The sequence below is a fragment of the Gadus macrocephalus genome, chromosome 7, assembly GCF_031168955.1.
Source record: "Gadus macrocephalus chromosome 7, ASM3116895v1".
NCBI lineage: Eukaryota > Metazoa > Chordata > Actinopteri > Gadiformes > Gadidae > Gadus > Gadus macrocephalus.
In genome coordinates, this window is record NC_082388.1 from 6,335,693 (window position 1) to 6,349,890 (window position 14,198).

General features: G+C 48.5%; 1 protein-coding gene across 1 annotated transcript in view; it reads left to right on the forward strand.

Moving 5' to 3' along the window:
- Positions 1–13,684, forward strand: part of LOC132461167 (uncharacterized) — a 15,279-nt gene extending 1,595 nt beyond the window's left edge. Inside the window, exons 2-9 of the mRNA XM_060056212.1 lie at positions 108–266; positions 474–629; positions 1,044–1,168; positions 2,560–2,760; positions 3,198–3,375; positions 5,711–5,790; positions 8,465–8,524; positions 9,516–13,684. Coding sequence (XP_059912195.1) covers positions 108–266; positions 474–629; positions 1,044–1,168; positions 2,560–2,760; positions 3,198–3,375; positions 5,711–5,790; positions 8,465–8,524; positions 9,516–12,149 — 3,593 coding nt within the window. The 3' untranslated portion in view covers positions 12,150–13,684. The remainder of the gene's footprint in view (positions 1–107; positions 267–473; positions 630–1,043; positions 1,169–2,559; positions 2,761–3,197; positions 3,376–5,710; positions 5,791–8,464; positions 8,525–9,515) is intronic.
- Positions 13,685–14,198: the final 514 nt, after the last annotated feature.

Here is a 14,198-nt window from a genome sequence, read left to right on the forward strand (position 1 = left end):
AGAAAAGTTAGGGAATTGTGGAGAAAAGTTCACAAGTAACAATTCTAGAGCCGAATTATAAATTCAGACTCTTCTTCTTCTTCTTCTTCTTCTGTTTGCCGTTCTAGCTAGCGGTGGCCTGTACACGTTTGGCGAGGGTGACAGCGGTAAGCTCGGCCTGGAGCCCAACCAGCTGCCCGGCCACCGTGCTCCCCAGCTGGTGAAGGGGGTCCCAGGGCCGGTGAGCCAGGTGTTCTGCGGCGGGGGGCACACGGTGGTCCTCGCAGGTGAGTTCCACCGCTGACATTGGAACTGCATCATTTTTGTTTATATCTAATGTAATAATATTCAATTAAATATATGCAAATGTCTGCATCTATTTAATGCAGACATTAAATATATGCTAGGAAAAGATGCACCACCATGCTAAATACGAAAGATAGCTAGGATAAGACTCTACACCATGCTAAGTACTAAAGATACTTCCCCCGCAGAAGAGGGGGTCTACACCTTCGGCCTGGGCCAGTTCGGGCAGCTGGGCCATGGGACGTTCGTGTTTGAGTCCCGATCCCCCCACGGGGTGGAGCACTTCAGGAGGGGGCGGGCCGCTGGGGTCTCCTGTGGGGAGAACCACACGGCCGTCATCACAGGTGAAGCAGGCAGACAGACAGACGTGCACACGCACACACACACAAACACACAGAGTCTCTCTTTAACACTGTCTCTCGTTTCTCCCGTTGTCTCTATCTATTTAAGATTCTCTCACTCACTCACTCACTCACTCACTCACTCACTCACTCACTCACTCACTCTCTCTCTCTCTCACTCACACTCTCTCACTCACTCACTCTCTCTCTCTCTCTCTCACTCACACTCTCTCACTCACTCACTCACTCTCTCTCTCTCTCTCTCTCTCTCACTCTCACTCTCACTCTCACTCTCTCACACACACACACACACACACACACACACACACACACACACACACACACACACACCTTTGCCTCCGTCATTTAGCCATACCCCCAGTATGTTGACCTGCCGTTGCCATGGTGATTCCCCAGAGAGCGGTCTGCTCTACACATTTGGAGATGGTCGCCACGGCAAGTTGGGCCTGGGGGAGGAGAACTTCACCAACCAGTTCCAGCCCACACTCTGCCCCCACTTCCTGCAGTACCGCGTCCAGGCAGTAGGTGTTGCAAACAATTGACCTGTCGCTAAGTCATGCCCATAGCAGACTGGATAAATAAACATGAAAAAATGTCAGCTGACAGTCTGTCAAAGCAGGTTTTGGAGAAATTTTGAATCCAAAGGGACTACATTACGCTATGGAGGGGTATATTCAAAACTTTAAAATACTTACAGAAGGTGACAAACTTAAATTCTGTTGGTATTCTGGAATTCCACACATTACACACTTGTCCCGTTGTGGCTTGGGAAAAGGGATGAAATATACCCCATTCTGCAGCCTCTCGGGATACCCACTGTCCGTGTTACATGTACCCCAAGCACATCGTTTGACCATGTTTCTTTTTTTTTTTTACAAAAACAAAATAAATAAACCATACAGATCAATCACGATTTGCATTTGAAAGCTTCACTCCGGTCTGAAGTAAAATGTTGTGCACCTTGTAGTTCCTCCAGGTGGCCCTATGTGCTGTGTAGAGGATAATGTACCTATAATGTACCTAATGCTAGTCCTAATAAAATGTCCTAATAAACTTTTATAAACATGAATAAACAGATATTTAAATCCCTTTATTCAAATCAGATTACTCTAGCAATAAGAGTCAAGTAAAAAAAGTGGCAAAAATATTCTTGTAATTTCTGTATTCATATATATAATTTAGTTTTTTGACCACACGCTCCGGGACCCATTCCGAACATGTCCGCAACCCGCTTTCGGGTAGCGACCCACCAGTTGAGAAACACTGCCCTGCCCCAAGGCACTAGTTACGCCCTTGTTTTGGCTACGCTAACGATGTTAGCGCCTTCGCTAGCTTCTTCAGCGACAAAAATACGTTGGTTTAAAACAAACAACTAAATGAGGGGTCATACTGGGATTAATATCGGTGAGTTGGCAAAGTGGAAAGAAATTACGAACTTTAAAAGGTGAGGTTTGGCATGATTCCAAGCTAACACGTGTTCGCTTTGGCTGCTGTGGGAGGGGACTCGCTAAGACAATAAGCAGTTGCAATGTCTTCGTTGTATTTTTAATTCCGCAGAAAGAACGCTAGCAAGTGATTCAGCCACAAAATCTTAAAAGCGATTTAGCGGAAAATCTTAATATCCGTCAATCTTAAAAAGCGATTTATCTGCAGAACTTAAAAGCGATTAAGCCGCAAATCTTAAAAGCGATTTAGCAGGAAATCTTAAAAGTGATATAGTGACAAAATCTTAAAAGCGATTTAGCCACAAAATCTTAAAAGCGATTTAGCCACAAAATCTTAAATGCGATTTAGCCGCAAATCATTAATATTGTCGCTTCAACCGTCAAGAGTATCCCAAGAGACCATTCATAAAAAAACTAAACACAAAACAACGTGAAAACACAACAATTTATTTTTTGGTGTTTCCTAGGCAGCGTGCGGCGGCTGCCACCTGGTGGTGCTGGCACGACCCCGCGACCCCACCCTCGACCCCGTGACCCTAGAGGAGGAGGACCTGACCGAGGACTACCTAGAGGGCGGCGGCCTGGAGATCCTGGGGGACACGATCACCACGACAACCACCTCCACCCTCCAGAGGAGCCTCTCGGCCCGGGTCCGCAGGAGAGAGAGGGTGTGTGGAGGAACAGCTCCTGTTTAGGGCGGGGCAAGGGTGGTGCTCACACACAAAGACAGACGGACAGTCTCTCTCTCTCTCTCTCTCTCTCTCTCTCTCTCTCTCTCTCTCTCTCTCTCTCTCTCTCTCTCTCTCTCTCTCTCTCTCTCTCTCTCTCTCTCTCTCTCTATGTGTCGGGATTTGGATGAAGCACCACCTTAATATGGTGACAAGATTTGTATTTCCAGAAGTGTAAAATCTTTCGACATTACGGAAAAGATAACGACAAAAGTGTAAAAAAAGACAAAAAACGTACAAGGGCGTTGACTTCTTCAAGACTATTGTTATTACGTTGTTGTTGTTATTAGACTGTTTTTCAAAATGGCGCCTATAAGCCCATATATGGACCTTCCTGTACCTTCCTGTACCTAAAGCTGACTCCTCCACCTCTCCAGGAACGCTCCCCGGACCAGTTCGGCGCCATGTTCAGTACGCTGCCTGCCCGGACGCCGGCCTACCTCAACCCGCCCCTTCCTGTCCACACCAACACAGTCCCGCCCCCACGCCTGGCCCCGCCCTCGTCGCTGCCATTGGCCCACAGACAGGTGCACAACGGCATGCACCAACACCAGGGTACCTACCTCCGCGGACTCAGACTCCTCCCCCTCCTCTTGGCCCCGCCTTCTTCCTCAGACACTCCTCCTCTTCTGACTCCTCCCCCTCGGATCCCCCGCCCTCTTGGCTCCGCCTCCTTCCTCTGGCCCATCCTCTTCCGATTCCTCCCCTTCTGATACCCCTCCCTCTTCTCTTTCGATTCTCTCATTGGACCAAACTCTTGCTCGTTATGAATTGAGTGCATTCATAGCTTTTTTTGGATGATCAGTGTGATTTTAAATTACGAGACGGTGTATTGTAGGACACACCGTCTTAAAGATAGCCTTCAATCGGTTGGGCTGTGCTAATTCTAGCTGAGGTAAAGTAATGTTGAAAGCTATGCTAACTATTTAAACGGTTGCGAGGTCGACAAACGACAACTATTAACGATGATAATACAAATGAATAAAAAGATAATGAAATCACTAGGGTTTCAGGGTGTATCCCCGAACAATAAACCGAATTCAGACCGTCCGAATTTATCCCAAAAATATTCTTTACGAAAAACTTTAGTTAACCCATTTAGGCCTAAAGCGCCTGGAAAAAATGCCTGTAAAACCTATAGGCGATTTCAGAAAAGCCCCCAAAACCTGAAGTTTTTCTAGAAATTCAGCAATTGTGTCAACGCCTACTAAATTACTGATTTCTCAGCCCCTGTAACAGATAGGAACACAATTCAAAAAGTATTTGAGAGCTGACACCTGTGGCTTACATGGGAAATTTGAGTTTTTATTTACAAATATTTACAATATTTACATACAGGTAGAAAAGTAAATAAAAAAGTAAAAAAATATGTAAAAGTGCAGGAACAGCACAAAACGGTAAAAAAAATAAAGTATAATAAAGTGAAATAAGTATATAAGAAAGTAATAAAGTATATAATAACAAACATGGGAAGGGGAACAGACTGGGACTAAAACTGTAAACAGTCTGCGTTTTAAATTACATGCACTTGTATGTGATGACTACTGAATAAAAGTATTATGCATAATACAAATACAATTGCATTCCATCCTAAGAAGTAGCGTAATTAAAAGATACAGGCTATAATTTGGGAATGTATAGTAGCCTAGGCATTATTGTTCTGGAGATCGCAGTTAGGTGTGAAATTCCAAAGAAGCTCTATTCTTTGGAAGAGATGTATTGCTAGTCTGGAGATCGCACTTAGGTGTGACATTCCAGAGAAGCTTATCTGGTTTTACGGGTGCTTTACGCATCTCCGGGACAGTAATACATCTCTTACATATAAACTGTCGTAATTTCTTATTACAGCATCATCACAATCAATAAGTATTACTATTGATAAGTATAAGTGACATTCCAGAGAAGCTTATCTGGTTTTACGGGTGCTTTACGCATCTCCGGGACAGTAATACATCTCTTACATATAAACTGTCGTAATTTCTTATTACAGCATCATCACAATCAATAAGTATTACTATTGATAAGTATAAGTGACATTCCAGAGAAGCTTATCTGGTCTTACGCACCCGGGTGCTTTGCGCATCTCCGGGACAGTAATACATCTCTTACATATAAACTGTCGTAATTTCTTATTACAGCATCATCACAATCAATAAGTATTACTATTGTCCTTGCCTCCAGATGGCCGCAAATCTGTCCCGGGACATATTTCTGGCGAATTGCGTCCGAAAGAGATTCTTACTCTGTCGCCAGTAATCTCTTCGCACCGGCAACACAAGCAGCCCCATTCCCATAGCCCCATTCCATACTTCTTCTTCCTCGTCGTCATTCACGAACATGTGCCTTAACCATAATTCCCGGTCAATCGGTTCGTATTCGTCATCAAAGTACTCGGCCTCATCAACATCTTCGAAGCCGAGAAACTCCTCGAAATCGCTACCGTCAGAAAAGTCTTCAGTCTCAAATTCCGCCATACTTGCTTGAAGAAATTTCTGAACTAAACTCACGAGGAACAAGTTGACACCTATATGTGTCTATTATGATGCATTTCAGTGGCCCAGAGGCCGACACTTTGGGCAAAAACCCCCCTTATACAGAAAAACGACGCAAACGCTTTCCCGTCCTTAAAGGTAGAATGACGCAACAGCGCCCCCGGCTTTAAAGGTAGAACAGCGGCAATGCTTTCCCGGCTTAAATGGGTTAAAATAATGTTTTACATCTTTGAATCTTGAATCTTTCTCCACATCACATCCCCCTTAACTCTTCTCAGGCAACACATCGGGATAAACACGTTCCTTAGACCCACAAACTCCCAGGGAACCAGGGGGACCGTAACCACGGCGACCCCCCGATCTCACGGTAGTTGTGCTGCTGTTGTTTTACCCTACAGAGGCTGACGGCGTTCTGGACGGACTGACGGACACAGACAGCGTCAGGGGGCTGGGGGACACCGCTGACTTCCTCAACATGGTAACCTCTAATTGGTTAATTAACTAATTGATTAATTGATGATGCATGCATCCGTCAATCTTAAAAAGCGATTTATCTGCAGAACTTAAAAGCGATTAAGCCGCAAATCTTAAAAGCGATTTAGCAGGAAATCTTAAAAGTGATATAGTGACAAAATCTTAAAAGCGATTTAGCCACAAAATCTTATAAGCGATTTAGCCGCAAATCATTAATATTGTCGCGATGATAATACCTAGGCCCCCGTCCTAGGTATCTTCAACTCACACCTCCGGCGGAGTTTTTCTGGCATTCCTGTGGAGGTTGGGGGCATTGAGCCGGAGTGGGCGGTGTTCAAAGCCTCCATTGCTGAAGCTGCGGTGGCTAGCTGTGGCCTCAGGGTCTTAGGCTCCTCAAGGGGCGGTAACCCTCGGACACCGTGGTGGACACCGGTGGTCAGGGAAGCCGTCTGATTGAAGAAGGAGGCCTTCCGGGATATGATATCCTGGAGGACTCCTGACTCGGTTGCAGGGTACCGACAGGCCCGAAGGGCTGCAGCTGCTGCCGTGTCGGAGGCTAAGCAGCGGGTGTGGGAGAAGTTCGGAGAGGCCATGGAGAAGGACTTTCGGTCGGCACCAAAGTGTTTCTGGAAGACTATCCGGCACCTCAGGAGGGGGAAACGGGGAACCATCCAAGCTGTGTACAGTAAGGATGGGACTCTGTTGACCTCAACTGAGGAGGTCGTCGGACGTTGGAAGGAACACTTTGAGGAACTCCTGTATCCGAATAACACGCCCTCTATGTTGGAGGCAGAGCTCGAGGTTGATGGTGTTTCGTCGTCAATTTCCCTGGTGGAGGTCACTGAGGTAGTCAAACATCTCCGCAGTGGCAAAGCCCCAGGGATTGATGAGATCCAGCCAGAAATGCTAAAGGCTCTGGGTGTTGAGGGGCTGTCATGGTTGACACGCCTATTCAACATCGCGTGGGAGTCGGGTACAGTGCCAAAGGAGTGGCAAACCGGGGTGGTGGTTCCCCTGTTCAAAAAGGGGGACCAGAGAGTGTGTGCCAATTACCGGGGTATCACACTTCTCAGCCTCCCTGGTAAAGTCTACTCCAAGGTGCTGGAAAGGAGGGTTCGGCCGATCGTCGAACCTCAGATTGAAGAGGAACAATGCGGTTTTCGCCCCGGACGTGGAACTACGGACCAGCTCTTCACTCTCGCAAGGATCCTGGAGGGGGCCTGGGAGTAAGCCCATCCGGTCTACATGTGTTTTGTGGATCTGGAGAAGGCGTATGACCGGGTCCCCCGGGAGAAACTGTGGGAGGTGCTGCGGGAGTATGGGGTAAGGGGGTCTATCCTCAGGGCCATCCAATCCCTGTACTCCCAAAGCGAGAGCTGTGTTCGCGTCCTCGGCAGCCAGTCAGTTTCGTTCTCAGTGGGTGCTGGTCTCCGCCAGGGCTGCGCCTTGTCACCAATCCTGTTTGTGATATACATGGACAGGATATCGAGGCGTAGTCGTGGTGGGGAGGGGTTGCAGTTCGGTGATCTGAGGATCTCGTCACTGCTTTTTGCAGATGATGTGGTCCTCATTGGATCATCGGCCTGTGACCTTCAGCACTCACTGGATCGGCTGGCGGCCGAGTGTGAAGCGGCTGGGATGAGGATCAGCACCGCTAAATCGGAGGCCATGACTCTTAGCAGGAAACCGATGGATTGCTTACTCCGGGTAGGAAATGAGTCCTTAGCCCAAGTGAAGGAGTTCAAGTACCTCGGGGTCTTGTTCGCGAGTGAGGGTACTATGGAGCGTGAGATTGGCCGGAGAATCGGAGCAGCGGGGGCGGTATTGCGTTCGCTTTACCGCACCGTTGTAACGAAAAGAGAGCTGAGCCGCAAGGCAAAGCTCTCGATCTACCGGTCGATCTTCGTTCCTATCCTCACCTATGGTCATGAGGGCTGGGTGATGACCGAAAGGACGAGATTGCGGGTACAAGCACCCTATCCTTAGGGATAGGGTGAGAAGCTCAGCCATCCGTGAGGAACTCGGATTAGAGCCGCTGCTCCTTTACTTAGAAAGGAGTCAGCTGAGGTGGTTCGGCATCTGGTAAGGATGCCCACTGGGCGCCTTCCTTGGGAGGTGTTTCAGGCACGTCCAGTGGGGAGGAGACCTCGGGGAAGACCCAGGACTAGGTGGAGAGATTATATCTCAACACTGGCCTGGGAACGCCTCGGGATCCCCCCGTCAGAGTTGGTCAATGTGGCCCGGGAAAGGGAAGTCTGGGGCCCCCTGCTTGAGCTGCTCCCCCCGCGACCCGACCCCGGATAAGCGGACGAAAATGAGATGATGAGATGATGCATGTGAGAGTTGTGGAACAGAGTGTGTGCTTAAAATATATACCATCTCAAAGGAGGGTATTATACAAGCCTGCATGCAGGAAAATCTGCCCTTTCCTGTCTTTTAGTGACATCACAAGTGGGCGTGTCCACCTAGATGTATGACGGATAGATGAGCAGCGTTTGCTTCAGTGCACTATCCAGCACACATCTAGGACACGCCTAGATGGTGTCAGAAGAGGCAAGTTTTCAAAGCGGCTTGTAACGACTCATTTGCTCTACGCCCTTAATGTAAATGTAGAATTTTAGCTTATTTACACCAAATCGGAATGGGTATTAACGTTCTTAACTGTGTTTCCCTAACAGACGCATCTCTTGAAGGTGGACCCCAACGATCAGTCACTAACAATGTCCCCCGTTCAAAAGGTCAGTCTTAACAAAATTTCTTACATTATCAAATGCTGTTGTTATAAAGGACTTGATCGTGATAACAGGGAGCGATATCGGTCAGACCAACTGTCAAATGATGATTGTATTTTGCTAAAGTCTCCCGTGTTGCTGATAATAGATTTTAATAAAAAATTTCGCCCGAGCAGGCGATGGAGAAATAGATCCAAGAACATCCGAAAACTTGCGATAATTATTAGATTCTATTCCCAGAACATCACTTCCTGTCCCATACCTGGTCAATCCGAACACACTTTCTTCTTCATGCACTCATTTTTATTTGATTTGACCATTTCCTTGCTTCTGTGTTTCTCTTTTCAAATATCATTCATTAATTTTAACACATCGATCATGATTCATTAACTTCTTTAACACTTTAAATACCGGTACATTAATTAACCATTTATGAAGGTCAGTTAACGTAGTACTAAGCATTGATTAACAACAAGCTAACAATTAATCAACAGTTAACAAATGGACTAGAAACCATTAATTAACGTTGGCTTAAATTAGCATCAGCATTATTATATAACATTAGCATAGTTTTCAGGGTTGTGGCCAAGGCTAACTATAATGCTATTAAATTGTGTATACATTAAGACCTTAGTTAACATGAACAATCAGTAAATGATGAATAGACCATTAATTAACGGTTAATCGTTAGTTAACGCAGTAACTTATATTAGCTGACTCATGGTTAATCAACGTAACCTTATTGTGAGGTGTTACCCTTTAACTCTTTACCATCTTTCTTTCTTTCTTTTTTTATTTTTCTCCTTTTCTATCTTTGTCTCTTTCTTTATTCTGTCTGTCTGTCTGTCTGTCTGTCTGTCTGTCTGTCTGTCTGTCTGTCTGTCTGTCTGTCTGTCTGTCTGTCTGTCTGTCTGTCTGTCTGTCTGTCTGTCTGTCTGTCTGTCTCTGTCTCTGTCTCTGTCTCTCTCCTCCATTCTGCTTGCGTCGGGGGGACTAGAGGAAGGGTAAGCACACCGACGATAAGGGCGTCCGAGGGGGGCCCAAGAAAGAGAACTGGGAGACCGGGATCAAGGGCCCACAGACCCCCTGGGGGCCCCAGCACTCAACCCAGAAGGGGGACTGCAGCCCCCACCGGGCCCTGCCTACAGAGCTCTTAAAGAGCTGGGGCCAGTCGGACCCCCAGGGGCCCCGAATTTCATCCAATCCCCAGGGGCCCCGACCTTCATCCAATCCCCATGGTTCCCAGAAATTGGACACAAAAATTCTGACTTTGTCACACCTTAAAACGAAAACGAAGGAAAAGGCACAAAGCGCCGCGGTTCCGGTCCAAAGGTCGGAGGTCGAGTTGGAACCCGCCGAGCTCAATCCGCCTCGCTCGCCCAAGGGAGCAAAGCCCAAAGGCCGGCCGCTAATGGTGCAGACAAAACGCTCCGGCGGAGATCCGAAGTCTTCGGCCGACAAAGCGTCCAATCTCAAATCCGACGATGTGTCGTCACTTCCTGTCGATGACAGGAAGCCGACCCCCCCGGCCAGGAAACGACCGGGGGGGAGGAAGCAGGAAAAGGAATCGCTGAACAGGAAGGAGGCGGGGGAGGAGGGCGAGGCAAAGCCGTCGCGAGGACTCGGACCGGGCGTGGCCGGCGTCGTCATGGCGACCACCGCAGCCGCGGTTGCCGGCGCTGTCGTCGGGGGAGTAGTCACGCAGGTGGCATCTGGTTGGGACTCCTCCCCCGTCACCTCGCCAGACCGGCGGGAGAGAGAGCACCGGTCTCGGAGCGAGGAGGAGGAGGAGGAGGAGGAGGAGGAGGAGGAGGAGGAGGAGGAGGAGGAGCAGGAGCAGGACCCTTCTCCCAGGAGGCAGACCTCCGTCAGTGTCGAGACCCCTCCTCCTGGTGGTGCAGAAGGGGTGGAGACGGGAAGTGCCGAGGAGGAAGAGGTGGCGGCCACTACCAAGGGCCAATCGGAGAGCAGCGTGGCCGACGTGCTCTCAGTCAATGAGGGAGAGGAGGAGGAAGAGGAGGAGGAGGAGAAGGGGAAAGACACGAGTGTGAGCGAAGAGGAGGAGCAGGAGGAGGAAGGGGGAAGTCATAGCAGCTCAGTGGTTACAGCGAGAGAGGAGGAGGAGGAGGAAGGACGAGGTCTTAGCGGCTCTGAGGTCACAGGGAGAGAAGAGGAGGATGAGGAGGAAGGACGAGGCCTTAGCGGCTCTGAGGTCACAGGGAGAGAAGAGGAGGAGGAGGAGGAGGAAGGACGAGGCCTTAGCGGCTCTGAGGTCACAGGGAGAGAAGAGGAGGAGGAGGAAGAGGAGGAGGAAGGACGAGGTCTTGGCGGCTCTGAGGTCGCAGGGAGAGAAGAGGAGGAAGAGGAGGAAGGACGAGGTCTTAGCGGCTCTGAGGTCACAGGGAGGGAAGAGGAGGAGGAGGAGGAAGGACGAGGTCTTAGCGGCTCTGAGGTCACAGGGAGGGAAGAGGAGGAGGAGGAGGAAGGACGAGGTCTTAGCGGCTCTGAGGTCACAGGGAGGGAAGAGGAGGAGGAGGTGGAGGAGGAGGAGAGCTCCACCTTGCGGCCAACGGAGGACGAAGACGACGAAGACACCACCGACCAGCAGGTTGAGGAAGAGGAGGAGGAGGATGGAATGAAGGGCAGCCTGGCCGGGACAGAGGAGGAGGAGGAGGAGGAGGAAGAGGGCGGGGAGGAGGAGGAGGAAGAGGCAGAGGGCAGGACGGAAGATTCTGAAACCCAGGGAGAGGAGGAAGAGGAGGAGAGTGCATCTTCGGAGGTGGAGGAGGAGGAGGAGGAGGAGGAGGAGGAGACGGATGAGAAGGAGACGGGGAGCGCCACTGACGAAGAACCGGAGCAGGAGGAGGAGGAGGAGGAGGAAGAGGAGACGGATGAGAAGGAGACGGGGAGCGCCACTGACGAAGAACCGGACCAGGAGGAGGAGGAAGAGGAGACGTCGAGCAGCACCCAGGAGGAAGACAGCAGCGACGAAGAGGAGGGCAGCCAAACTGAGGAAGAGGAGGAGGAAGGAGCAGAGGAGGAGGAGGAAGGAGGTGAGGAAGAACAGGAGAGCGAAGACACTGAGGAAGAGGAGGAGGAGGGAAGAGACAACGAAGAAGAGGAGGAGGAAGATGATAGTGAAAAGGAGGAGGAAGATGACAGTGAAGAGGAGGAGGAAGAGAGTAAGGAGGAGGAAGAGGAGGCGGCGAGCAGCACCCAGGAGGAGGACAGCAGCGACGAAGAGGAGGGCAGCCAAACAGAGGAGGAGGAAGGAGCAGAGGAGGAGGAGGAAGGAGGTGAGGAAGAACAGGAGAGCGAAGACACAGAGAAAGAGGAGGAGGAGGGAAGAGACAACGAAGAAGAGGAGGAGGAAGATGATAGTGAAAAGGAGGAGGAAGATGACAGTGAAGAGGAGGAGGAGGAAGAGAGTAAGGAAGAGGAGGAAGAGAGTGAGGAAGAAGAGGAAGGGAAGGAGGAGGAGGTGAAGAAAAAAGGGACTAAATCCAGTGAAAAACAGAGCACCAAGTTGACCAATAAGAGCCAGCCCCCGTCCAGAAGGAGAGGCGGAGCTACCGGAGAACCGGAAGAGTTCTGGGGCGACGTGATGCCCCAATACCTCCACCTGAAATGACGGCCATCTTGACATCTTTACATTTAGGCCTTGTTCCAAAACGACTTACCACCGTTCACAAACACATTCACGGCAGAGTCCACCCCTCTGGGCGACCGCAACCTTCTGACGGGGATCCGTTCGGGTGAGGTGCCTTGCTCAGGGACACCTAGACACTAGGCCCTCTGTACCGTGCCCAAGTCCGTTTGACACCTCTGCGCCCCTAAAGTCTAGATCGCAAGCCAACCGTGCACAAGTACAGTTAAATTCCGTGGCCTGAGTACACATCGAAGAGGTCTGCTCAGGCCACGGTACAGATGCTAATGAGCCGACACGCGAATCGTACTTCAGTACGGTACAGGTGTCAAACGGACATGGGCACGGTACAGATGTACTAGTGTGAGTGCGCCCTCAGTTACACCTCGACACTCAGCTAGGAGGAGCCGAGGATCGAACTAGCAACCTTACAGTTTCAAGTCAACCCGCTCCATGGAAAAGTGACTCACCGGTTGGGAATAACTCCTTAGCCAATGGACCAATCAGAGTGCCTCGTTTGATCACATGTAAATATGGCTGGTTTGTTATTTTTGTGTTACATTTTGTGTGTTAACTTTCGCAAGCGTGTATTGGTCTTTGCGCGTGTTCGTTTACATTTGTTAGTTTACATTTTATCAGATATTATATTAACAATGATGAATTGATATCGGGATTTCTTTTAAGCATCATTATTTATAATATTTCTTTATATTGATTTCTTCTCTACAATTTTAGTATTTATCTTCCTGTCGCCATTCATGTTGTGATATTGAGGCACCAGATATGTGTGCGAGACTGAGTGCATTTACTGCTAGTTCAGCCTGCTGACCACTGATTGGTCAACGCGCAACAGGTGTGCAGCCTCTGCCAGAGTCCAATCAGACTCAGGGACTATGTAAGGGATAATGTATAGAACGCCCGTCATTATCGAGAAAATAAGCCCCGTCTTGCTTCGCCATGAAGGGGCTTATTTTACGATAATGACCGGCGAAGTTCTATACATTATCCCGCTTATTACACGGCTACTTCCCAAAACGAAACAATTTATTTACAATGTATTTGTTACCAGCATTCATAGTGTTGATCAGCAGAGAAATAGTCCGCCCAAGACGTTGACGTCGTCGCTTAGCAACCGACAGCGCTTGGGTTGATACATATCCCGCTTATTACATTGACAAGTTACCGGACTACGTGCGGAGTGATACCAAAGGCAAAAAGTCCTTTTGTTTACCTTGACAGCGGTCATTATTCATCCGTTGCCAATCACCGCCGAAAGTTGTGAAGTGCCCATGCAAGTGAACGGAACGTTGAAAAGACCCGTGTAATAAATATATACATTGTATAAGTAAGGAGTATTCATTGTTAAAGCCCTCAGATATGTGAGGGTATTTTGCCTTGATCTGTGAATGTTTACATTATGTCATACTTCGCTCCTGTAATCAAGATAGCAATAATTTTTTTTGTACTTACTTTTAATTTCACTTAAATATGTAAATAAATGCATGTACATTTAAAAAACATCATTTTTGCAGTGAATCTAACATCTTTGGAATCCTTTCTTATCTCATCCTTCCTCCATTCTTTGCTCAGTATAAATTTATATTAATTTAAAAACTCAAAAAATGATATACATGTCAGAGGTCATGATAATTAAAACAGGAAAAACATTGAAATGCCAGTGGATTAAGTTTGATAAACTAGACGCAAACGGGACATTGTGATTAACATTTTCCTCCAAGTGTGTGAAGCGTGTGATTGGTCATTGCAAGGTAAGAGGCGGGACTTCCCCAATGTCCACCCCCCCTTACCCCTTCTAGTCACGTGGCCCTCTTTGTTGCATAATCCTTCTTGTAATCCCAGTGTAATCCAGGCTCAATCCCATTAGCAGAGTAGCAGAGTAACATGGAAAGTCACTCCATGGGCTGCATCCCAAGTCGCATACTTTTCCTTTGTTTACTTCTACCGCAGCTAACCCTTACAGAGTACGCACCGTTGCGCCAAGTATGCATATAATTGGGACGGACCCCAGGTGAT